Here is a 25,824-nt window from a genome sequence, read left to right on the forward strand (position 1 = left end):
AATGCATGGGAAGTTTTAACAAGTTACAGAACACAAAGTACAGTGATCAGTATTGGTAAAGATCTTCCTTCCTGTCTGTTCCTATGTCCTCTGCCCTTGACCAACAATGGAAAGAGACACTGTAAGAAAAGGAAGAGAAGGTATTGGAATGTAATTCCAAAACCGGGGTTATGGAGCTACAGTGGTTTCCAAGAGAAATTGTAAGCAATACCATCTGAATCACACATAAAAAGAGCAGATGGGAACAAGAGTCCCTGATCCCTTAGACCCCCTCTTAAAAAGCTTCCAAATACTGAAATAACTTTAGGAGCACATGAAAACTTGCAATGATGGATTTTTGAAAAATTAATGTCTTAATATTCTCTAGAATGATGAACATAAGAAGCAGTTTTATAGGGACAAAATGTAGTATTTCTCTTGAAAAAATTGAGAAAGACACAGAGAGAGAGAGACAGAGACACAGAAACAGACTCAGAGACACACAGAGACAGAGACAGAGACAGAGAGACAGAAGTTTTCACAAACCAAATCAAGATTAGATTAAAACCCCTTTCAGACAAAGAGATGCAGCTTCTCTTGTGGTATTAGGAAGGCATGGTGATTCCTTAGGGTAATGAGGTAACCCAGGAGGTGCTCAGAACAGCAGATAGTGAATGTTGATGGGAGAATGCCTGTCACCCCACTTTCTTGGGGGAAGCCTCTGCTGGTCTCACCTGCAGAACCTCTGAATCTGCAGTCAATTGACCTGTCTAGCTCTCAGAACACAGCCACTTAACACGGTCTGTTATAGTCATAAAACGCACTCTGTTATCAGCCCACTAATCTATCTAACTAAAAATCAATTCTTTTAGAGCATCCAAGTGGCTGATGTCGATGCTGATGGTCCAATGAAGTAAATTATTACCAGTGACATAAAACAGATAAAAGGGGAAAGGGATGACGTCAACTCTTCCTCACATAAGACTTCCGATTGGGTTCTGTCAGGTACAAGGCACTACCAGATCTGGTAGAATGCCTGAATGACAGAAGCAATATTAAAGGAAGTCTTTATAAAGTCTCATGGTGAGCCAGGACACAGAATGGAAGGCTAAAAGGCCATCTCTCTCTGTCTCCTTGACTTCTTACATCTATAAACACTTACATATACCAGTTTAGAAACGTATGTGAATACTGACATGACACATTAACACACCTTTCAGTGAGAAGTTGCCCTGATTAGTGACACATATAGCCAAGGGAATGCAGCAGAGGGGATAGAGTTTGGACCTCTATCACTTGGGCAGCCAACCACCAGGTTAACAGGGTCAAGGAACTTGAATCGGGTGCTGACAGAACACATATGGGTGATCCAGCCAACAGGCAATGTCACGGGACACATTGTGTGAGACACCTCAAAGGCCACGTGGCTAAGTCTTCAGAAGGTTGTGGTCCCTATAGACTCCAGGAAGGAGTTGGCCTACCCACTCTGTGCAGGCCTAGTACTCCAGCACAATACAACTATTTATAGCTAAGTCTTTCAGTGGTCTGATCCATATTAAAAGGAGTGGGCAGATATGTTAGCTACAGTATGCTTTCAGTGGCATAGTTCCATTCGTCCAACTGCAATTTGCATACATTGTTAGTCTTGATTCTCAGAGAGAGAGAGAGAGAGAAGAAAGATAGAAAAAGCATATTAACATATTTTTATAATATACTACTGTCATTATCCTATTTTATTACTAGTTATATTTGTAAATGAATTTTTATCAGAAGTTTGTATATATAGGGAAGAACAATCCATGCAGGGTCTGGTGGCATTCAGTTTCAGGAGACCACTGACGAACTTGGAATATAGATATCTACTGCAGATAAGTCGTTCACAAGCAGTACGGCCCATCAAACAGCATAATAATAGCAAGAGTGAAGGGTCAAGGCTAAAATGAAATTCTAAATGACACCTGCTCTGCAGCAGCTGGCAAGCATGGAAGAACTTTTAACCAGACATCCTCTTTAGCAAACAGCACTGAGGAAGTTTGTGCTCTGTCTTGAACCAGTTTTGTCGAGAATTGAGGGAGTCAATTGGGCAAGACTTCAATTCTACATCTAGCATCTGAGGGTTTCAATTAATTGGAGGAATTCTTAGGATTTTCTATGAAAACAGAGAAGTAGGTGAATTACTACTGTTTCTTGTATATATTTAAATTTTTTACTCAACATACAGCAACTGCTTTCATAAAATGGACAAACCATAATAGCCTCTCGCTTCTTGAAGGGGTCTCTCTGCTCACAAGAATGGATTATACCACCATTTCCCTATAGAGTCAGCTTTTCCAGTTTGTTTGTTATTTGACATTAAGAGCCAAGGTCTCGATTTAGAAGCAACTTCGTGAAGCAGCATGCACACACAAGACAGAGCAGAACTGTGAAGATACAGCTGATGAAAAAAAGTTGCTGAAATCAGTTCACCTGATCAAGGACCTGCAGTCTTAGTCTCCCCATATTATTAATGGGGAGCAGGCTTGGAGGACAAGTGGCAGCAGGGTGGCCCTACAGCTAGCTCCCTTTCTCAGTTATGAGCCAAGGGATGCTTGCTCTCGTTGATCACTCATCCCCACAGTAGGCGTGGATGCGAGCCATCGGCCCAGTTGCAGAGTTTTCTTTGCTCTTGCAGACACAATGACTATTCAAGCTGCCTTCAACTTGTAGAAATAAATCACCCTGGGTAGCGTATGGAGATCCCTTCTCTTTTTTTATAGTTATCAATGACATTGCTTTTTTTTTTTTGACCTTATACCGAAAATGACCTCCAGGGATGTGTACTCTCCTGACTTCAATAACCAGGCTGCTGTCTTCTCATGTCTCCCAAGGAACACCCCCTTCTAAGAATCTTCCTTTTTTGGGGGGAGGGGTTGTGCCACAGTGCATGTGTGGAGAGCAGAGAACTTGTGAGGGTTTGTTCTACCATATGGGATTAAACTCAAGTCATTATGTTCAGCAGTAAATATAAAGTATATTTCTCCTCTTAAGTTATTCACGGCAGCCTCTCCCTTTTTACTGAGATAGTGACTTCTTTATCTCAGGATGATCTCAAACTCTCTATGAAGGTAAAGATGAGCTTGAGCTTACATGTATGTGATGATGTTGATGTGTTCATGGTGTGTGTGCATGTATTGCATGTGAGTGAGTGAGTGTGTTTGGTTGTGTGTACGCGTGTGTGTTGGGGAGGTCTAAGAACAATTTTGTGGAGTTTATTCTTTGCTTCTACCTTCCCATAGGAAGGCATCTTATTCAGGTTTCTGGGCTTGTACACTTTCACCCACCGAGCCAGCTCAGAGGTCTTCGCTGGATTCTGAAAAGCCTACTTGTGAAAAGCAAGCAGAATGCCTCTGACTTTGCATGTCTCCAAATCCTAATCTGGAATTCTCCTGATACGATCTGTCTGTCGCTGTCCCTTCCTTAGCCTGGGTTTGGTCTGGTGCTTGGATGCTTTTTTTCTCTAATCTGCAGGCCTCTTGGAAGGGATTCTTCTAAAACAGGGCCTCCATTACCTCTTCCTGGGGCTTATGACCTGTCTTGGCTTTCATTGGCACCGACCCAGCTCCAGACTCACAAATGTGTTCCAGGGAAGATTCAGAGTCATTAGGGCCTCTGGATTGCTGTCTTCAAGCCTTGTGAGATCCTGGGTATAAATGGCTACTACTTAGTCATATTTTGGTTTTAGAAGTACATATTTTTGAAGGCATAATATAATCTAGAAATGATTCCTAGATTACACATTATATGTGATTGACAGTAGGGTTACTGAGATTTGATGCTATGTTCTTCTTTACTAATCTTTGCTACTAACCCCATTTTTATTTATCCCTTGAATACCTGAAAAGAATAAGATAGTACCATGAGATAAAGATGTAGAGTGCTCAGATGGGGATGGCTAAATGCTAAGCTTTCTTGAACAACCTGCAATGGACAAATCCAAGAGACTCAAAGCCAGCATCTGTCTCCTGTGTGATCTGTTACTAATCTTTCCTACCACTGGTGCCCTCTCCTACCACATCAGTGCCTGGGTCCTGTGGGTGTCACCATTCCTTCATGAATCCAACAGGCACTGTTTGAGGGCCTATGTGTTGGGCCAGCCCTATTTTAACTCAAACAATCCAATTTATTGTTTTCTAATGAAGCATTTCCTAATGTCACTAATGTGTGTGTGTGTGTGTGTGTGTGTGTGTGTGTGTGTGTGTGTGTGTGTTGAACACCTACATGAACATGAATGGGAAATAATTTTTTTCAGTTAACAATTTAATGGAGGCTAGATGAACATTTGACAATTAAACAGCCATCTAATGGGTCTCCCTTTTAGCCAGCTGGCTAACTTACATCAAACACTCTACTCCAGATACATCATACGTTAAATGGCTACCATCTACTCATCTCTAAATATTAAAGAAAGAATTAAGTTGACTGGAGCAATTTCAAACCCCAGATGCCTTTTCATCCTTGGTCCACGAGACGCATTAGATTTTTAAGCAGTCAGCCAGCCCTCAAATCTATTTGCTGTTTAATAATTTAAGCACTCGTAGGTCAAACAGCTCTTTTCTATTCCCCTTTATCAAAGTCCATGTGCTAATGAAAAACAGCTAAATCCTCACTACTGCCAGGCTGCAGCAGACTGCTGTCCCCTGATGGAAATTAAGATGTCATTAGTCCCCATGTCAATGGTACCTTGACCACGCTGGTATATTTTCTATTTGTACAAATAACATTGAGTTACTTATGAATTTCATAAAATCTTTCTATCCATAATCAGAATCTTGAATCTAGCTTTTTAAACTCTGACTGTTCAAATGGTTTTTCTCAAAAAAGATTAAAGACAGCAAATTCTCAAGGCTGACAAGCCGATCAGAAGTTTCTGGGTTCAGTGAGCTGAATTAAAATTCTATTATCCTTTTAATGTATTACTCAGTTCCTTTTTGTTTATTAAAGTTGTACTGTTCTTAGCCCTCTGCCACCACTGTTGTGGTATTCAAAGGAACGAAAATCCTCTGACAGTATTTGCAATATTAAAGTGTAACCTGCAGTGATGACAAATCTGCCAAAGATGTGACATCATTGCATTAGAACTTACCAATGGAGTGAGACTTAGTGTAAAACTTAATTTATGGCAGGCATTTCTATAACAAAACTCTGAAGCATTTACAAGAAGAAGAAATCTACATTCATATAGAATATCTTGTGAAACATAACCCAGAAAAGAACATCTGAGCATCTTTCATGTACTTCCTCAAGCTGGAGAGCTCAGACGCTGTGCAGTGTTCTCAGCTGGCCCTGACTCTGAGGCCTTCCACAGGAAGCTTCTGTGGTAGTCTTGAATTTGATGGCACAATTTTGTCCCAGTTCATTCCAAGATTAAACACTTGTCTATTTTTTCTTATTCATTTATTCGCTTTCTCATCATCATCAAATATTGGGAGGTGACCCAACTGGTTAACAGAAGGAGAGACGCAGAGGATGGGTCAGAGAGATGTCATGAGCCTTTCACTGTGGCCTTGGCTAATGCCTTAAAAAAAGACACTTCGGATTATTTCAAAGCCTCATGGATTTCGCCTTTGGTCTGTCTGATAATGATTTTTTGCCTTCATTTGCATTTTGGGGCACAGATCACACATTCTATATTTATACAGAGGGAGTGGAGGACTGGAGAGAGGGCACAGTGGGTGGAAACTCTTGGTACTTTACAAAGGACCCATTCAGTTCTCAGTACCCCCCCAAAACTGGCTTACAAGGCTTACAACTGTCTCTAATTTCAGTTTTAGGATACCCAGCATCCCTGATTTCTGTAGGTACACACACACACACACACACACACACACACACACACACACACTTTTTAAAATGGATAGATTGCTATTATCTTTTTGAAGTCTAATTTTTCATTATTTACAAAACAAGCACATCATATATAATAAATGACTACATGTGCAATCCAGGTCGATTGCTTTGCAACTTCAAAAAAGTCACATTCATTCTGTTTTTTGTTTAGATATAACTTTCTCCTAGTTTTATCAATGAATGAAAAGATGTGGCAAACTTCCACCTGTACACTGCTCCCCATTCCACAGCTCCACCTATCTCCTGGGAGATCTACTCCAACCTGGGACACCCAGGCCAGCCAACACTAGAGACAAACAGATGGTGAATGGCAAGTGCAAGAACATAATCAACAGAAATCAGTGAAATGTGGCACCATCAGAATCCAGATCTCCCACCACAGCAAGTCCTGGATACCCTAAAATACCTAAAGAACAAGATAGTGAGCTTAAATTTCATCTCATGAAGATGATAGAGGCTTTTTAACAAGAATATAAACAATTCCGTTAAAGAAATATAGTAAAACATGATCCAACAGGTAGAAGTCCTTAAAGAGGAAAGAAAATCCCTTAAAGAAATACAGAAAGATGCAAACAAACAGGTGAAAGAAATGAATAAAAGTGTGCAAGACATGAAAACAGAAATAGAAGCAATGAAGAAAACATGAATGGAGGCAACCCTGGAGGTGGAATATCTTGGAAACAGAACAGGGACTAGTAATACAATCATCACCAACAAAATACAAGAGATGAAGAGAGAATCTCAGGTGTAGAAGATCCCATAGCATAAATTGATAGACAAGTCAAAGAAAATGCCAAATGTAAAATGTTCCTAACTCAAAACATCCAGGAAATTTGGGACACTACGAAAAGACCAAATCTAAGAATAATAGGAATAAAAGAAGGTGAAGATCCCCAGTTCAAAGCAACAGAACATATCTTCAACAAAATCATAGAAGGAAACTTCCCTAACCTAAAATCGAGATCACTAAAAACATACATGAAGCATACAGAACACCAAATAGATTAGACCAGAAAAGAAAATCTTCTTGCCACATAATAAACAAAACACTAAATGTACAGAACAAATATTAAAAGCTGTAAGGAGAAAAAGCCAAAAAACCAATAAAAGGTAATCCTACCAGAATTACCCCTGATTTCTCAAAAGAGACTCTAAAAGTCAAAAGATCCTGGACAGATATCTCATAGACCCTAAAAAAGAACATAGATGGCAGCCCAGACTACTATAACCAACAAAACTCTCAATTACTGATAGATGGAGAAACCAGGATATTCTATGATAAAAACAAAGTTAAACAATATCTACCTCCAACATAAGAAGGGTAAATACCCCCAAGAAGACACAAGAAATTACTTATTTCACAGAAAAAAAAATAAAACAAACAAAAAAAGAACACACACATACCCAACATCAAAATAAGAGGAAATAACAAACATTGGTCATTAATATCTCTCATCTCAACATCAGTGGACTCTGTTCTCTGATAAAAAGACACAGGCTAACAGATTGGACACACAAACAGAATCCATCATTCTGCTGCATACAAGAAACACATTTCTGCAACAGAGTTGGACACTACCTCCGAGTAAAGGGCTGGACAAAGGTTTTCCAAGCAAACCAACCCAAGAAACACGCTGGAGCAGCCAATCTAATATTTAATAAAATGAATTTTCAACCGAAAGTAATCAAAATGAGGAAGGACACTTCATATGCATCAAAGGGAAATCTACCAAGATGATATCTCAATTCTGAACATCTGTACCTCAAATACAAGGCCACTCTCACTTGTAAGAGAAACTTTACTAAAGCACAAATCACACATTGAACCCCACACAGTAATAATGGGAGACTTCAACACCCCACTCTCACCCCAGTGGACAGGCCCTCAAAACAGAAACTAAACAAAGAGACAATGAAACTAACAGATGTTATGAACCAAATGGATTTAACAGATATTTACAGAACCATTCAGCCCCAAACAAAAGAATATGCTTCTTTTCAGTACATCCCAGAAACTTCTTTAAAATTGACCATATGATCAGGCACAGAGTGAGCCTCAAAAGATACAACAAGATTGAAATGACCCTTGGTATTTTATCAGATGACCATGGATTAAGGCTGGGCTTCAACAACTACAGAAATAACAAAAAGCCTACATACTTATGGGAACTGAACAACTCTCTACTCAATGATCACTTGTTCAGGGGACAAATAAAGAAATTAAAGTCTTTCAAGAATTCAATGAAAATGAAGGCATAACATACCCAAACGTATGGGACACAATGAAAGCAGTGTTAAGAGGAAAATTCATGGCAAAAAGGGCCATTATAAAAAAAAAAAATTGGAGAGATCTCATATGAGCACCGTAACATGACATCCGAAAGTTCTAGAACAGAAAGAAGCAAACATACCTATGAGGGCTAGACAGCAGGAAATAATCAAACTCAGGAATGGAATCAATCAATTAGAAACAAAAGGAACAATACAAAGAATCTATAAAACCAAGAGCTAGCTCTTTGAGAAAATTAACAAGATAGACAAACCCTTAGATAAACTAATTAAAAGGCACAGAAGCAGTATCCAAAATAACAAAATCAGAAATGAAAAGGGAGATATAACAACAGGAACTGAGAAATTAAAAACATATCAAAGGCCTGTACTCCATGAAAATGGAAAATCTAGATGAAATGATAATTTTCTAGATAAATACCACATACCAAAGTGGTTAGATAGTTTACCAAGATCAGGTAAACTATCTAAATAATCCCATAACCCCTAACGAAATAGAAGCAGTCATTAAAAGTCTTCCAACAACAACAACAACAAAAAAGCCCAGGGTCAGATAGGGTTTTAGTGCAGAATCCTACCAGACTTTCTAAGAAGAGCCAATACCAATGATCCTTAAATTATTCCACAAAACAGAAACAGAAGAAACTGCAAAACTTATTCTATGAGGCCACAGTCACCCTGATAGCTAAACCACACAAAGACTCAACAAAGAAAGAACTTATGAACATCAACACAAATTACTCAACAAAATTCTCACAAACTGAATCCAAGAACACATCAAAAACATCATTCACCTTGACCAAATAGTCTTCATCTTAGGGATGCAGGGATGGTTCAATATACAAAACTGATCAACACAATCCACTATATAAACAAACTGAAAGAAAAAAAAACACATGATTATCTCATTAGATGCTGGAAAAGCCTTTAATAAAATCCAACATCCTTTCATGTTAAAAGACTTGGAGAGATCAAGGATTCAAGGACCTAAACATAATAAAAGCATTATACAGCAAACCAATAGCCAACATCAATTAAATGGAATGAAACTTGAAGCACTCCCACTAAAATCAGGGACAAGTCAAGGCTGCCTACTCTCTCTATATCTATTCAATATAGTACTTGAAATCCTAGCTAGAGCAATAAGACAAAGAAAGGAGATCAAGGGGATAGTAATTGGAAAGGGAGAAGTCAAAGTATTACTATTTGCAAATGATATGACAGTATCTATAAGTGACTCCAAAAATTCTACCAGAGAACTCCTACAACAAAGTGGCTCGACACAACATTAATTAAAAAACAAAAACAAAAAACTAGTAACCTTCCTTTATACAAACTATAAATGGGCTGAGAAAGAAATCAGAGAAACAACACCCTTCACAATAGCCACAACTGATACAAAAATATCTTGGTGTAATTCTAACCAATCAAGTAAAAGACCTCTATGACAAGAACTTCAAGTCCCTGAAGAAACAAATTAAAGAAGAATCAGAAGATGGAGAGATCTCCCATGCTCATGGATGAGTAGGGGTAACATAGTAAAAATGGCCACCTCACCAAAAGCAATCTAAAGATACAACTCAATCCTTGTCAAAATTCCAACACAATTCTTTACAGATTTTAAAAGAACAATTCTCAACATCATATGGAAACATAAACAAACAAGCAAGTTAACACTCAAGATAGCTAAAACAATCCTGTACAATAAAAAAAAAATTCTGGGTGTATCATCATCTCTGATCTCAAGCTGTCCCACACAGCAATATTAATGGAAACTTCATGGTATTGGTATAGAAATAAACATGTTGATCAATGAATGGGATTCAAAGACCCAGAAATAAACCCATATCTACAGACACTTGACTTTTGACAAAGAAGCCAAAACCATACAGTGGAAAAGAAAAGCATCTTCAACAAATGGTGCTGGTCTAACTGGATGTCTCCATGTAGAATACAAATAGTCTAGATTTATCACCCAGCACAAAACTCAAATCCAAGTGGACCAAGGACCTCCACATAAAATGGGATATACTAAATCTAATAGAAGAGAAAGTGGGAAATAACCTTGAATGTATTAGAGACAATTTCCTGATCAGAATATGAGTGGCTTAGGCTCCAAGATCAACAATTGATTAATGGGACATCATGAAATTGAAAAGCTTCAGTAAGGAAAAGAACACTGTCAATTGGAAAAACACAGCAGCCTACAGGTTCAGGAAAGATATTCATTAACCCTATATCTGACAGAGGGCTAATATCCAAAATATATAAAGAACTCAAGAAGTTCAACTCCAGCAAACCAAATAACCCAATGAAAAATGGGGTACAGAACTAGACTGATTTCTCAACAGAGGAATCTCGAATGGCCGAGAAACACTTAAAGAAATGTCTGACATCCTTAATCATAAGGGAAATGCAAAGCAAAACCAACCCTGAAATTCTACCTCACACCAATCAGAAGGGCTAAGATCAAAAACTCAAGCACCAGTACATTCTGGCCAGGATGTGGAGAAAGAGGAACACTCTTCCATTGTGTGTGGAATTCCACACTTGTACAACTACTCTGGAAATTATTTTGGTGGTTTTTCAGAAAATTAGAAATAGTTGTCCCTGATTATCTATCTATACTGCCCCTGGACATGTAACCAAAAGATGCTCCTCCATCTTTGCACAAGGACATACATACATGGTAATGTACTCACTGACAAGTGAATATTAGAATCAAAGTACAGGATATACCCATGATACACCGCACAGACCCTAAGAAGTTAAGCAAGAAGGAAGGTCCAAACAAGATGCTTGATTCTCACTTAGAAGGGGAAATAAAATAGTCATAGGAGGAAGATGGAAGGAGGGAACTGGATGGGAGCAGAGGGAGAAAGGAGTGTGGGCCGGATCGGGTATAGAGACATTAGATAGGGGCAGAGGGCCAGGAGAATGAATGGAAATCTGCAGTTGCCAGGGGTGGGGGTTGGGGAGAATCTTTAGGAAGTCCCAGAGACCTGGCATGGGGGAAGCTCCCAGGAGTCAATGTAGGTGACCTTAGCCAAGATGCCTAACAGTGAGGACATGGAACTGAAGAAGTCACCTACTACTGCAGTCAGGCAGGACCCCCATAGTAGGGATAAGGACACCAACCCACCCAACAAAATGTTCAACCCCAAATTTGACAGGTCTAAAAGAAATGCCAGGACAAAGATGCAACAGAGATGGAAGGAATGGCCAACCACTAACTGGCCCAACTTGAGACCCATTCCATGGGCAAGCACTAATCTCTGACACATGAATGATACTCTGTTATGCTTGCAGGCAGGAGTCTAGCACAACCGTCCTCTGAGAGGCTCCACCCAGTAGCTGACTGAAACCGATGCAGAGACCCACAGCCAAACATAGGTAGAAGGTCAGGGACTCTGGAAGGATTAAGGGCCCCGAAGGGGATAAGAACTCCATAGGAAGACAAACAGAGTCAACTAACTTGGACTCCTGGGTGCTCTCAGAGACTGAGCCACCAATCAAAAAGCAGACACAGGCTGGACTGAGGCCTCAGTCACATATGTAGCAGAAGTTACAGCTCATTCTCCAAATGGGTCCCTCAACGACTGGAGAGGAGGTTGTCCCTATAGCTGTAGCCTGACTGTGATATCCATTCCCCAACAAAGCTGCCTTGTCAGGCCTCCATGGAGAAAAATGTGTCTAATCCTGCAGAGATCTGGTGGGGGGATAACCAGGAGAGGGCCCACCCTCTCAGAGGAGAAGGGGAGGGGGAAGGCTGAGGGACTCTTGAAGGGGGAGCTGGGATGGGGAGCAGCCAGTGTTTGGGATGTAAATTAATTAATTAATTAATTAATGAAAAATAAAAGATGTGAAAATAGTCTCAACAACCTGGTAAGATATAATGACGTATTTTAAAAGTATTTCACCAGTTTAAATGGAAGACTTGGGGTCAAAGTGAACTTGTAACTATGGCCTGGATTCCTTGGTTCTTCAAGTAGATTTGTCTGTGAGAGCAACTGATCTAACATAACTTGGTCCTTGAATATAGATGAGACTGGACCAGTAGTACACAGGCACTAAGGCTGGTATAATCTCTATCAGTATCGCTAATTTCTCTTTGTCCTGCTGGGATCTTAAGGCTGGCCTTAGATTGCTACATGAGGTTGGCAGGCCACCATATGCATATTTTATGATCTCTCAGTTTCTCCGACACTAGCCGCCAATGCTCCATGTGTGAGTGTGTGAGTACTCATGGAAGCTCACAGTCCAAACACCCTGCTGCTCTGCAGGTTTGTGATAAGATCTATGGTAATAAAATATTAATTACAGCTAAAAGGTTGGGTGAAAACTATGAACTCAATTATAGACACATATTGTGAACAAAGGGCAGAGTGAAAAAAATCCTTTAGTTATGAAAGTTTCAGATAAAGATAATAATAGTGAAGAAAAAAAAAAGCCACCATCACATTAGACTCAGGCTGTGCAGCTCCATAAAAGGCCACCTGTCATTAATCTGCACAGCAGGAACCACAGTCAGAGTACATGAGCCCTAGATGGAACATCTTTCTCAGTGCCTTCTGGTGCTTTCAACAACAGAGAAATCTTCCTTTGCATCTCCTATTTTAGCTAAGCTTATCTTAATTCAATCATTATGGGTTCATAACAAGATGTGATTATAAAAATTATAATTCAAGGTCAGTTGCCATGGTGAACAGGCATCTTCTTAACCAACCCTATGTACAGGGGCAGAGACAATATTGTGGATGATAAACCAAGTGAAGTTGAGAGTATCCTTAATCTAAAAAATATTTTTTCAAAAAGTTGTGCATTTTGGGGCATCTTGGATTTCAAGGGTGCTCAATACATAGCTCTAAACCTGCTCAAATGTGAAATTCAAAGCCTTCCTGGTCCCAAATGTTTAAAGAAGGGATAGTTACCTAACACCCTCATTGCCATATGTTTATATCATACTCAATTTAGATTCTTATAAAAGCTTTACTGTTTCAGGCCAGATAAGCTGAGCTCTAGATGTGACCACCAAGGGAAGAGCCACGCCCAGGAGGGTGTCTCCAAAAAAAAAAAAAAAAAAAAAAAAAACCACTGAGGACACAAACCACAGGGAACTGATTCCAGCTCTGCCTCCACACCATCCGTTGCCTATGGAGAACCTTTCAAGCCTGCGCATTTCATTATTTCCAGCACAAAACTGGACAAACTGTGATGCCCTACATGAGATGGAAACTCACACCTGCCATCTTCTCTTTGCACAGTATGCACCATGCATTTGGTTCTAGGATAGGCACTGGGCAGGACTACAAAGAGAAGGTAGGCACAGCCTGTCTGTCTGCCACTGGGAAGGCCAGGAGGAAGGGGTTGAAACAGGTCAAACCTGGGAAGAACTATTACACAAGAACCTGAAAAGGTTTTGCCCCTGGTACAAAGTCATAGGATCCAGATGGGTGTCAGTGTCTACATCAACATTTCTTGTAGCATCTAGTACACTCTTTTTTTTAAAATTTATTTATTATTATTTTCTTTATTTACATTTCAAATGCTATCTCGAAAGTTCCCTATACCCCACCCCCGCCCCTGATCTCTTAAGCCAGGATTTATAGGACAGCTTGGGAAACACAGTGAGACCCTGACTCCATAAACTAACAACCAAGCCAGCTAGCAAAGTATTGGATGGCAAAGTATTCTCCCTCACACCAGTCACTGGGGAGAAGCCGCTGTCAGTTCAGCAGATGGAAAGTGATGGCTGGGCCCTGTTCTGGGTTTGCTCTAAGAGACCTATACTCACCCTGGGTAGCCCTCAAAGTGACCACTGTTTCCCTACTCAGTTCCCACAGGGCCAGTATAGGCAGAACTATGCTGTAGGACATGAAACTCAGACAGGAGCCACTCTACTGGAGGTGACAAACAGGCAGAGATGTCTTTGGGAAAGGGGAGGGAAAAGGGTCTGCCATCATACCCATGCTCTAGGCTGGCTTTTCTCTTCTCTTTGAAGCCTTACAGGTGAACTGGGAACTATTCCTGTCTGCATAATTCCTCCTAAGGTCTATAATTCCTCATAAATTAGCATGCGCTTTGTATCCATTCAAATTATAAAGGCCAGTGCAAAACAGTATGTGTCCTGATGATGTGAGGTAAGTGCAAGGCTCTAGCAAAGAGACAGGAGCTTGAGTCTAATGCATACCCCCCTGCTATGTGGAAGATTATGTGCAAGAAAAAAAAATTGAAAAGGGAAATGTTTGTGGCTTATTTTTATGCATAAGGGCATGATTAAATAAGAGTTGGAGGCAAAAGTAATTTAAGTTATATTGTATAAATGCTGTTAACACATCTGCATTATTATTATTGTATTAATTATTGTTGTTATATTATTATTATTATTATTATTATTATTATTATTATATTATTATTTTCTCTTCCCTGTCCTTTTTAAAGTTTCCTTGTGAAGGATTCTTAAACAAACTCTTTCCAATTTTCAAAAAGGTGTCTAACACTGACATTCAAAAACAGTATCAATAAAAATGACCTTCCATCTCTGGCAGCGAAGGCATCCAAAGTGTCACCTTTGATAGCAGAAAACTCCCTAACATTCATGGAGAGAGGTGATGGGCAGTGAAGGGCTCATCAGTGTCTGACTGCACACTGAGAGATTGACTCTAGTGAATGATGATCAGACAAGATACCCCTGTCACCTGAAAAGAGTGGTTTTAAGAGAGAATGGCCTTTGGGTCATTCTGAGAACATGCACCCTGATGAGCAAAGGAAACCCCTCAGACTGGAATGTAGACTCCTTTCATGAATCGACTCTGCTGAGACAGAGCCTTCCCAAGGGGGCTGAAGCTACAACTCAGCCTGAGCTCAGTTCATAGCAGTGACATGAATGCACACATCTTCCAAGCCACGTGGGGCCTAACTTCCAGCAGACACTGAGTGTCTCTGAAACAGAGTGGGTGCACAAGAGGGTGTGGCCACAGGTGCGTGTGACTGGTGACCAGGCAAACTCAGCAGGAAAACACGATCAGAGATGCTCTCTGCGTCAGTCAATCACAACTAAAACGTCTTCACATTGCTCTTTAACTGGCTCCTCATAGCTAGGATTTAACTCAAGGCAGATGAAAAGACAAAAATGTAGAATGTGGGAAATAAACGTCAACGTAATTAGAAGGGGGCATCCCAATGGGTTGGGAGTCACACGTTCCTGTCTTTAAGAAGTTGGCATCATGGTAGAGAGTGAGAACATGAGTTATATTGGCCAGCCCCCTGGGATCTTCCTGGGCACACCTGATTGTGGAGCTTATGGTCTAGCAGAGGTGAAGAATAAGTTTCCTTAGTTTCATAGCTGAGTTTATTCAACACAGCAGATGGTAGCCATGGCTAGGTACTACCTGGGAAGCAACAGGAAAGTCAACGACCATTTCTCAAGAGCTGTTATGTACAAGACGGAGTCAGGAGAATTTGATACTTATGAGATCAAAGCCCAGTAACTTGTTTATGCATGAAGAGCCCCATGCCATCGGATATTAAGGTGCGCCATAGAAATGAGAACTACAGAAACAGTATTTGTACTTTTGTTGATGGACACAATCGCCAGATGTTCAATTTTCATGTGAGATTCTATTTCATGATTCTTGGTTTAAATAAAATGAGACAGAAGGGAAGCTGGAGGGCCATGGCCAGTTTTGTGAATGGAAAAAAAAAAAAATGACCTGCTGGGGTTGTCTCGAGGAAACACGGCAGGCACAGACGCAATGCAGCGGTTAGTATGGACACGCTTTGAACTCACTCAACCCTCAGAAGAAGCCCCTGGATGCTGGCACATTCACAACAAGATGGTGCTGATGCAATGAAAAATTCTTTTGGAGTCACAGGGAGAGAGACAAATGTATGGGCTACTCTTTGCTTAAGGCTGTTTTTGAAATACACTGTTCATACCTTACAACCTCCATGTTTTTAACTGCAGTCACCTGTATGCCAACGACATTTCTAACAAAGGAAGTGTCTTCAAGTGAGGCACCTGCTTGTCTTTTGCCTTTCACTGGCACTCTCCATGCCCTTGATTCTCATCTCTGAGGTGAGCCAAGTTCACAGAATCCCTGTACCAGACACCATTGTCTAATAACTAGCTGGGGACATGCAGGCAAGAAGTCAGAGAAACAGAGAAACAACCACACTCTCCATATGATATCAGTTTCAAACCGGTTTCATAAAATGTGACATATTCTGTGACAGTAGATGGAATTCCTTAAGTGCCTCAACGTCACTCTTCCTTAATATGAAACACATGCATGTACATATGCACACACACAAGCACACATAAGACGCATGCATACACACGTGCACACACATGTGCACACAGTCGCACACTCAGTGCAAAGCATTCTTGTTAGCACACAACCCATCCTTTATTGAGTGGCTTCCTTTCTGACAAATTCTGAGGGTTTTCTCTGTTGGGTTTCATCTATCTAGAATGAATGATGGAGAGAAGGCAGAAATGAGACAATTCTAACTGAGCAAAAGAAAATTAAGCCTTTTCCTGTCTTGTTGAGGAAAAAGCCAAATCCATATATAGACATTTAAATTCCATCCTGGTGCTAGTTGACTGGATGAAATAATGAGATTTTTGTTCTTCTTGGCCATCTCTGGATTTAAATAATTTTATGTGACAGAGCTGATGTGCTGGTCAATAAAAAGACAACAATCATTTACGTGGAAAGCTGTGTGCAATTTCGGGAATCTGTCTTAAACAAGCTGGGGTTGATAGTAGAATCAATATGCCACCAGCTCACCCAGTGAGGTACACGAACGGAAAAGAAATGAATTCCAACACTTGATGACTACAGATCAAAGAAAAATCAAATCAATGCAAAGAATGGGAATCGCACGACAATAATATTTTTGACTGCACAATACTGTTCAAAACCCAGGAAAGCCAACAGATGTTCTTTCCCTTTTCTTCTTCTCATTCTGCCTTTTTGTTTTATCACTTGGGAGGCGATTTTTTTGTGTGTGTGGCAGTTTAGATTTCATGTGTGCTTTGCAAATTTCCAGATGTGCTCAGTATTTTAATCTGCACAATGGCTTTATATTGTAGGTCCATATGATTTCTCAATCAGGGTTCTCATTTCTCTAAACACCAAAGAAAATTGAGAGCTTAACAAACCCTATTCATTTGGAAGAAACCTTAGACATTTTCTCCCAAAGCAGCCTTTGCAGATATACGGGCCTTCTTTTTTTTCAATGGATAATCACTCCACTGTCTTGTTCTACGGAGTGAGCCTCTTGAAGATTACATTTGCTGTTATGAGAGAATGAAGAATAAAACCTGGACAGGTGAGGCTATGATCATTTCCTCTCTCAGATGTGTGTAGAGACAATCTGCCCATCTGGGGACAGCATGCTTCCAGTCAACTTGAATTGCCCTTGATCCTGCTTCTAATGCTGGGGAAGACAGGTGACACCGTTATTAGAACTTGCCGAGGAAGAGAGGTGACACCTTCATTCATCTCAGGGCACTCCTTCTATGGGGGAAACTGGAAAGGATACAGAACACAGAGCGGCTCTGGCAAATTCAAGGGGTGGTTACTTGATAACAACATGAGGTTAATCAAAGAAGAACACTTTTGAATTTGATGATTCCGTGACCAATGCGGATAGGGGCGTGGGTGGTGAAAAACCCAAATTTTCTCATATGGTAGAGAAATGAGTTCTGTGAAGATATAAGGCCTGTGGGATAATCTAAGCTGTGTGTTAGGCTCTGACAAACATTCAATTGTGTGTATGAGTGTATGTGCCTGTGGGTGTGCATGTTTGTTAACAAACATAAAGTAGAAAGCATAAGTTTATCTAGAACTAACCAGTGAGGTCGCAACATATCCAAAAGCATAACAAGTGTATAAAAATATACAATGAGACAAGAACTCAGTGCAGAATATAATAGAAAATGGAACAGAAAAAGGTAAAGAAGAATCAAAGAGAATTAAGTTCAAAATGTCGACTTAGAAAGATCCATATGACAGTGTGGGTAGGAATCTGAGAGGTTTGCAGGTGGAAAGCAATAATAGAAAGGGACTTTGTAGGACACGAGAGAACAGCAATAGCTGGCTTGGAGGGATCCTTAGCTATCTGCTTCCTTTCATTTGTGGCCATGAACCTTGGTGACCGTTGATACTCTGACTGTAAAGCTTCACAGAATAAATGCCATTGTGCTCATTATTGCTGACTCTGGAAAGTTTGTTAGTTTGTCCAGAAAATAAGTCATGCGCCCAAGACTGTGTGGTCAGGGTGAACATTTTCATTTAATGGAAATTCGGGGTTTTTCAAATGAAAACATCCTGACCCACAGCTGTAAGAAAGAATACATATGCTTGTGCACCCAGCCTGACCCACGGCTGTGAGAAATAGCACACCCATGTGCCTGACACACACACAGAGCCTGGACAGTAAGGACACACACGGAGAGCCTGCACAGGGCCTGAAAATGGCTGGAAGAAGACATGCCCCATCCACCCACCCGGACAGAAACCGGAAATGGTTACTTTGGTCCTGTCAAATGATCAGACCTCCACAGTGTACAAAAATCAGCCCAGGGAGCCACATAGCATCAGATCACCCTCCCCCAGTGGCAACAGCATCAATGCCTAGCAGAGTGTATCCACATTCAGTGTTCTAGAAAAAATAAACAAACAAACATAAATTTCCACAATTCTACCCTAATACTATTCTCTTGTGATCTTTGGCTGCATGGACCAAGATATGTGTGTGTGTGTGTGTGTGTGTGTGTGTGTGTGTGTGTGTGTGTGTTATCAGGGAGAACAAAACCCAACTATTTGACACATAAAAAGGAAGGAGACGTATGGTCACATGTCATCAGGATTTAAAAGGCTCATCAGATCAAATTCTCCAAACAGGAGCCTGGAGACAAACTGCACACCGTCTTTCTGTGAATGGAGATGCCATTCAGATGCTGTCCAGAATAAGGGATGGATGCAAGGGTATGGGTCCCGATAGGCAAAGGTGAAATATCCAATCCCATTGAAACAAGAGGGAATTACACCCACAGAGATTAGTGATCCTATGCTGGACACATCCCTGGGATATTTTTGAATCATTCCTAACGCATTCACTGTCAAGGTCCTACTTTGTGGTTTCGTTTTAAACAGAAATCATAGTGGAATGAGACATTCTGCCTAGATGTTGGTAATAAGCTCAATTTCAAGTAAAGACTTCATGTTGATTTTCCCAGTATTTTTCTCTCTCTCAAAAAAAACCACACATTAAATATATACTTGGGAAATTAGTCAATTTAAAAATTGAAGTTATATTTTTTAAAAACCAGTTGATTTAAAGCTCAGAAAGCCCTGTCCACCACTCCTGGGAACCTGAACTGCATGCAGAAAGCAGTTATCATTTGAGAGTCAAGATGCCTGGTTAAGAAAAAGGACAACCCTCTTTTGTTGGAGTATGCAGCATTTACATTCCCTTCCATGGTGACCCCTTCATCTTCCTCAGTCACTTCCTTTAAGGAGAGTTGATGAGGACGCAGCTTGGAAAACCAAGAAAAGGATTCTGGAGAAATGAGTGAACATGTTCTTGGAGCCAGTATGGCCCTCTTGCGGTTGCTTCCTGCCGCTCTCCTACCTCTGCCCCTCCCTTTCTGCTCCTCCCTCTGGCCCCTCCCGCTGCAGCCCCGCCCTCTGCCCCTCCCTCTGGCCCCTCCCGCTGCAGCCCCGCCCTCTGCCCCTCCCTCTGGCCCCTCCCGCTGCTGCCCCTTACCTGACTGGAGCCCCTCTGCTTTGTGCAGGTTTCAACATCACAGTCACGGTATTGTCAGTCTGATTCAAAGGTGTCTCAAATTCATAGGCTGGCATAGACGGTGCTAGGGCAAAGGGATTAGATGGGAGGCTTATTATTTCTCGCTGATTTTCTTAGTAATACTTTACTTATTTTACAAAGGACCCCGAGAGCAAATAGTAGTGATCAATCCACCACACCCACGGTTTACAGACACTTACACCTGATACAAAATCACAGGGACAGTTGCTCAAGTCCGGGGGCTCTTGTCAAAGGACCACTCTGAGCCTGGCCGAGGCTAGGAAGGGCCAGAAGTGGCTTATGAGGTGTTAGTGTTGTTCATAGTGATGTTCAATTTTCCATTTGTGTTCCGGCTTCCTGCTCAAAGTATGTTGTTGTTGTTGTTTTTTTTTTTTTTTTGACAACAAACCATCTTAGAATATGTATATTGCTATGGAAATATACAGTGTGCCTTAAAGGCATATAGAAGTTTGGGAATAATCACCAGCTGTATAAACCTAGTGTGGTGGTGGTTCTCCCACTAAAATCAAGGGTGTTTTGTTTTGTTTTGTTTGTTTGTTTGTTCATGTATTAAAGATTCATCCAAGGGTTTAGAGGATGGTTAGTGCCAGAGAGACCTGTTGTGGTGGATTCTTGGCAAAAGCAGGGAAGTGGGAAACACATGAGAAGCAGAGAAAGAACAAACAGCTTGGGTTTGGCTTTCTCTTCCATATAATGTTATTCAGCACAGGGGGTAGGTACGTTAAATCTGGGGATGCAACTCACTAGGTAGAATGTTTGCATATCATACACTAAGTCCTGAGTTCAATTCCTCGCATCGTATAAACTAGGCATAGTGGTGCAGGCCCATCATCATGGCACATGGGAGGCAGAGGCAAGAGGATCAGTAAAAGATCATCCTCAGCTACACGGTAAATTTGAGGCCAGCTTGGGTTATATGAGATGGAGGTACACGAATCCTCTCTGGGGCTTCAGTTTAGGAGTCTCTTACAACAGGAGCGATGAACCCCCATTGTTATGGTAGTTTGAAAAGACAGCTCTCCAGACAAAATAATCTATGGTCCAGTTCTCTCTTCCTAACAGAAATTGTTTTAAAAGTTGTTTCTTTATTCTTGAGAATTTCATATGTTTATCCAAGGAAAGACAGTCCTGTCCTTAGTTCCCTCTTCAACAAATCCTTCCCAACCTCACGTCTTTGTCTTTCTTCTTTGTTTTAAATACCAATCGACCAAGTCCAGTTAGGGCCCATATGTGTATGGGTGTGGGCCCATCCAGGAAATCCACCACTGACCACAGGTTTAAAATGAAAGAAAAAAAAATAAAAGAATGATTCTCTCTCTCTCTCTCTCTCTCTCTCTCTCTCTCTCTCTCTCTCTCTCTCTCTCTGTTATCAGCTATCAACAATTTCTCAGCAAAGGACCCTCTTTAGTTATTTCTGGCCTCTTTTTTTTTTTTATTTTTTTCTTCTCTAGAAACTCTGTCTTAGCCCAGCCTAGCAACTAGGCACTACAGTAACCTCTCCCTCCTCTCCCTTCCTAAGACAGATTCAGACAGACTCTCCACAGCTATGATGCAGGAGCCTCCCGTCTCAACCACATGCAGGAGGGGTGTCTAATGTGACAGCTAGAGATCACTTTCTGTGAGCACACTCAAAATATCTTACATGGGGAAAAAAGCTCTTATGGAACAAATGTGAGTTATCAGTCACATCTATTAGCTTTTTTTCTAAAAATTCAAAGTCCACCCTAATTCCATTAAGAATTGACTCTACTTTCCAACATGCAACTACTACGTGATGCGCTGGATACAAGCATGGCTTCTTCCCTTTGGTCCATGGAAATAGAGAGTAGAGATCAGGAACGATAACCTAACCTCCTCCCTCTCTCCCCTTCCCTGAGCTGAGGTCTTGCTGTTTCCTAAGGCTGGCCCTGGAATTCTAGGATTAAGCAATCCTACCAAGGTTCCCTGAGTAGCTGAGAGCCAGGCCTCACAATGTGGTTTTAATTCCATAAAAGTCAAATCATTACTTTGGGTGAGCTTGTATAGAGCAAATGAAATGTCAAGTTTCTTTGCTTTTGGATAGAATTATATGAACTGGAGGTGGCCAGGCTCATACTCGTTGGAATTTTTATACAATATTTGGGAAAGTTTAATTATTCTTCTAATGGAACATTTCCCTTATGTTAATACTCACAGAAATACGCTCTGTACTTGGGAAAACAAAAACTTTGTTGGAAGTAATACTCATTGGTATACATGCTCTCTTTAAGTCACCATGAAAAATTAACACAATAGGTAATACCATATTACTAGCGGTGTACTAACTTAGGGTCATAGGACAAACAGCCAAAGCACCCAGTGTTCCAGAATTCTTATTCAGTCCAGTAACTATTCTATGCATGTGTTTGCCCACCTATGCCTTTTTAAACCTCCCAAGTAAAACTTATTTTCCAACTCTGCTTTGGGATATATATTAAATTTCATGTCAAGTCTGTAAACATAAAAACCTCATGATGTATAAAAATGTTCCTTAAGTTATAATTAAAAAACAAAACAAAACAAAAAACAAAAACCCTTTCTCTCCAAACCTCCTAGAGCACTGAAAATACTCTAATTTGGTCCTTGATTTCCTTCTGTTTCAAACAAACCTTTTATAAAAACAGAGATGAAGGGAAATAAATATTTTAAAAAAACCCACCCATGCTGAATATTACTGAACTAGCCCTTGGAGCTGGCGAGCCCTTTTCCTAACTCTCTACATTTTTATGTTTTGATATGGATATGTTGTGTTATGATTTGGATGCAAAAATGTCACCAGGAAGCTTGGTTCTTCAAATACAGCGCTTCAGAGTCCTGAGCAGCTCAGGAGACTGCAAATCTTACAAGAGGACCTACTGACTGATGAGCTTGTACCTGAATAGATTATTAGGAAAGACAGAGGAAGCCTTTCAGACTGATAAGCCACAGAGGGGAAGGATTTGAAGGGTGAATTTTGTCCCAGAATCTTTCCTTTATTGTCTTGCTTTCCAGTCATGGAGAGGTGTACAGCTATGTTCTATCACGAGCTTCTCACCAGGACGAGCAACAGCATCTCAGAGCCAGAGTGATGGTGCCAGGCATCCATGGCCCAAGACCTATGAACCATAAAATAAAGCTCTCCTTTTTCAAGTTCCCCCTTTTCCCCCTCACCAGCTCTGAGGACTAGTTCAGCAATACTTAACATGTTTTCATGTTTTTTTTTTTTAATTGTATTTATTTCCCTTCATCTCCTGTTTTATAAAAGGTTTGGCTGAAACAGAAGGAAATCAAGTATTTTCATCACAGCGACAGAGGGATGACTAACAAAACACGCCACAAAAAAGCTCAATCCAAAACCCAAATATTTCCCCACTCTTGGCCAAAGCGGGAAGAGAAAAGAAAAATAAGAAAATGTTCATGGAATTCTGTTTATTGTGGTTAAACATCCCATACCAGATGGCAAGCTCACTTCCTCCCGAGGAACACAGACGCTTTCTGCACAGGCGGATATGCCGGAATTAGTCTTCAAACTATATATTTTGGGGGATGATATAATTGGATCTGTAAAAAGCTGGAGCACATGGGTGTTTGATACCACCCTGCATGCTGTCTCTTTGTAGGAGGGGAAAGCAACCAGAGGTGCAGTCTGAGGCCTGGCAGAGCGCATGCGCCACTTTAATGCTCAGTTTGCAGTTTATGTCAGAGTCGCTCCAGCCCTGCTTCTCTGGTGACCAGAGAACCTCACCAGAACCTTGTGCTTTGTACTGAAGTCCTCCAAGGAGAACTGGTAAAAGTAGCCATGCCCAAATATAAGAGGGTCATACCCCTAGACGCTAAATACACATGGCATTTATTTTATCCTATGAGTCTGTTTTAGGTACCCAGAGTTGTACTAATAAAATTTACCGCTGTGTTGTATATTTGCATTTTATCCCTATCTTAGCACTGAAAAGGCACAAAAACGTCACTTCTGATGCAAGGCATAACTCATCAGTATATGATACCTGATATTTTTGTGGTGAACTGGTTTGTTGCCGGAGGTCCGAACCCCTTCGCTGTGCTGGCTCTGATGGTGAAGGAGTACGTCGTTCCAGGGTACAGGCCAAAGAACAGAAAATGGGTTTCATTTCCAAGTTTTGAAACTCGTCCACTTTGGTTGGATAAATCTATTTCCGGGTCAAAGGAGCTGACTGCTTTGTAGGTGATCTGCAAAGGAATAAGACCTCCATGACGATCTCAGAGAGCATGGATGGGAGATCACATCTTTATCCCACAATGGCTAGATGCTTTCAAGTTCCGGTCCGCTGAGGAGGGACTGGGACTCAGTATGAACTTCTAAGTTGTTACCTTTCTAGAGGGAGGGACTTAGAGCCAGTAGGTAAGAATGTGAAGGATGTGTTCACCACAACCTGATAACAGTGAAATTGTTTGATTTCAATGAGCCCCTAACAGCTGATTTAGGGGAAAAATTGGTAATTGGTTAGAGCGACAGACACTGACAAGAACAGGGGCCTCATCTCTAATCTTCGGCCATGAATAGGATACTTGTATTTCCCAAACAAGGCCGCATTGAACGGTTTCCATCCATGTGGCTGTCAGTGTCCGCTCCAAAAATAAATCCGAGAGGCCTGCCAGGAAGTCTTGAGGCTGCAAATGGACAGCTATTATGGGTCAGAGTCATTGACATTTTTCAGAATATTGTCCAACAGCAGAACTGTCTGTCATGGTGGAAATTTTCTATTCCCCATTAATCAACACAGTGGCCAAATGCTACATGGGGCCATTGAGAATGTGAAATATGGCTATGGAGGCTCGGAACTGCGCATTTCATTTAATTTTAATCAAATCAAATTGAGATTTAAATTGCTCCAAGTAACTAGCAGCTGTCCCACCCCTCCCCACCTCCCCCGAGAGGGTGACTCTAGATATAGTCAAGATTCTCGCCATGGAATAGACATTCTCGTTTTTTTTTAATTTTTTGAGATGAGGCTGGAATGTTTGAAAATAAACGAAACATAGGTGCCTTTAAATTTTGCCTTTTCAAGTGATTTTAAAAAAGGATTTCAATATGATAGTTCATCAGTTACTCAAGAGCACACACTTTAGTGGTGATTACTAACTTCTACTGGTTGTAATGACATAATTTTTAAATGTGGCATATTCAAAAGTTTTAAATTGCAAAACTGAGCACTTTCCGCGCTTCTAAATAAGTAAGCCTACTTGTAATTTATGTGCAAGAACGCTAACGCTGTTATTATACTGAGTGATAATTGACATTCTTTTTTTTCCCCCTTATATTTACACCATGTCATTATAATTAAGAAGACCTCTCTGAAAGAATATTTAGATTGGATCACCTGAGCCTTGGAAAGGGAACGTTTGCCGTGTATATTAATCACCGCAGTCGATGGCGTCATGGGAGTCAGGGAGTCAGGCAGACCTGCTAGTAACCTGCCTCTTGACCCTCCCGAGGCTGAGGAGGTTGAGAAGACAAGAAACCAGCTAATCCCAGTGGGCAGCAAGGACTGTGGTGGAGCCTCCTTTGTGTGCCTGCTTCCGGGATTAGCACTCCATCCCGAACCCTCCAGAGTGGAATGTGGCAGTGTAACTGGAGCCAGCTGGGGCAAGAGTGGGGTTAAGGTATCATGTCCCAACCCCTGAAATCTTGTCCAAAGATTAGCAGGAATAGGACCCATCTCCCCAACCCCTCCGTACCAGTCCTGGGATGTTCTGATGCATCACTGTCCTACCAGAGGAGGTCACATGGCTCAGTAGTCAAGTTAGACTTCCTCTCCCCTTATAAGGCCAGATCTAGCAGCAGTGGGCTTCCTTTTC

General features: G+C 41.0%; 1 protein-coding gene across 8 annotated transcripts in view; it reads right to left on the bottom strand.

Moving 5' to 3' along the window:
- Nucleotides 1-25,824, bottom strand: part of Ptprm (protein tyrosine phosphatase receptor type M) — a 680,881-nt gene that overhangs the window by 258,056 nt on the left and 397,001 nt on the right. For all 8 annotated transcript variants that reach the window (XM_021218491.2, XM_029531514.1, XM_029531511.1 and 5 more), the window contains exons 10-11: nucleotides 23,994-24,195; nucleotides 19,933-20,035 (exon numbers count right to left, since the gene is read on the bottom strand). In XM_021218491.2, coding sequence (XP_021074150.1) covers nucleotides 19,933-20,035; nucleotides 23,994-24,195 — 305 coding nt within the window. The remainder of the gene's footprint in view (nucleotides 1-19,932; nucleotides 20,036-23,993; nucleotides 24,196-25,824) is intronic.

The sequence above is a fragment of the Mus pahari genome, chromosome 18 (genome assembly GCF_900095145.1).
Source record: "Mus pahari chromosome 18, PAHARI_EIJ_v1.1, whole genome shotgun sequence".
Classification (NCBI taxonomy): Eukaryota; Metazoa; Chordata; class Mammalia; order Rodentia; family Muridae; genus Mus; species Mus pahari.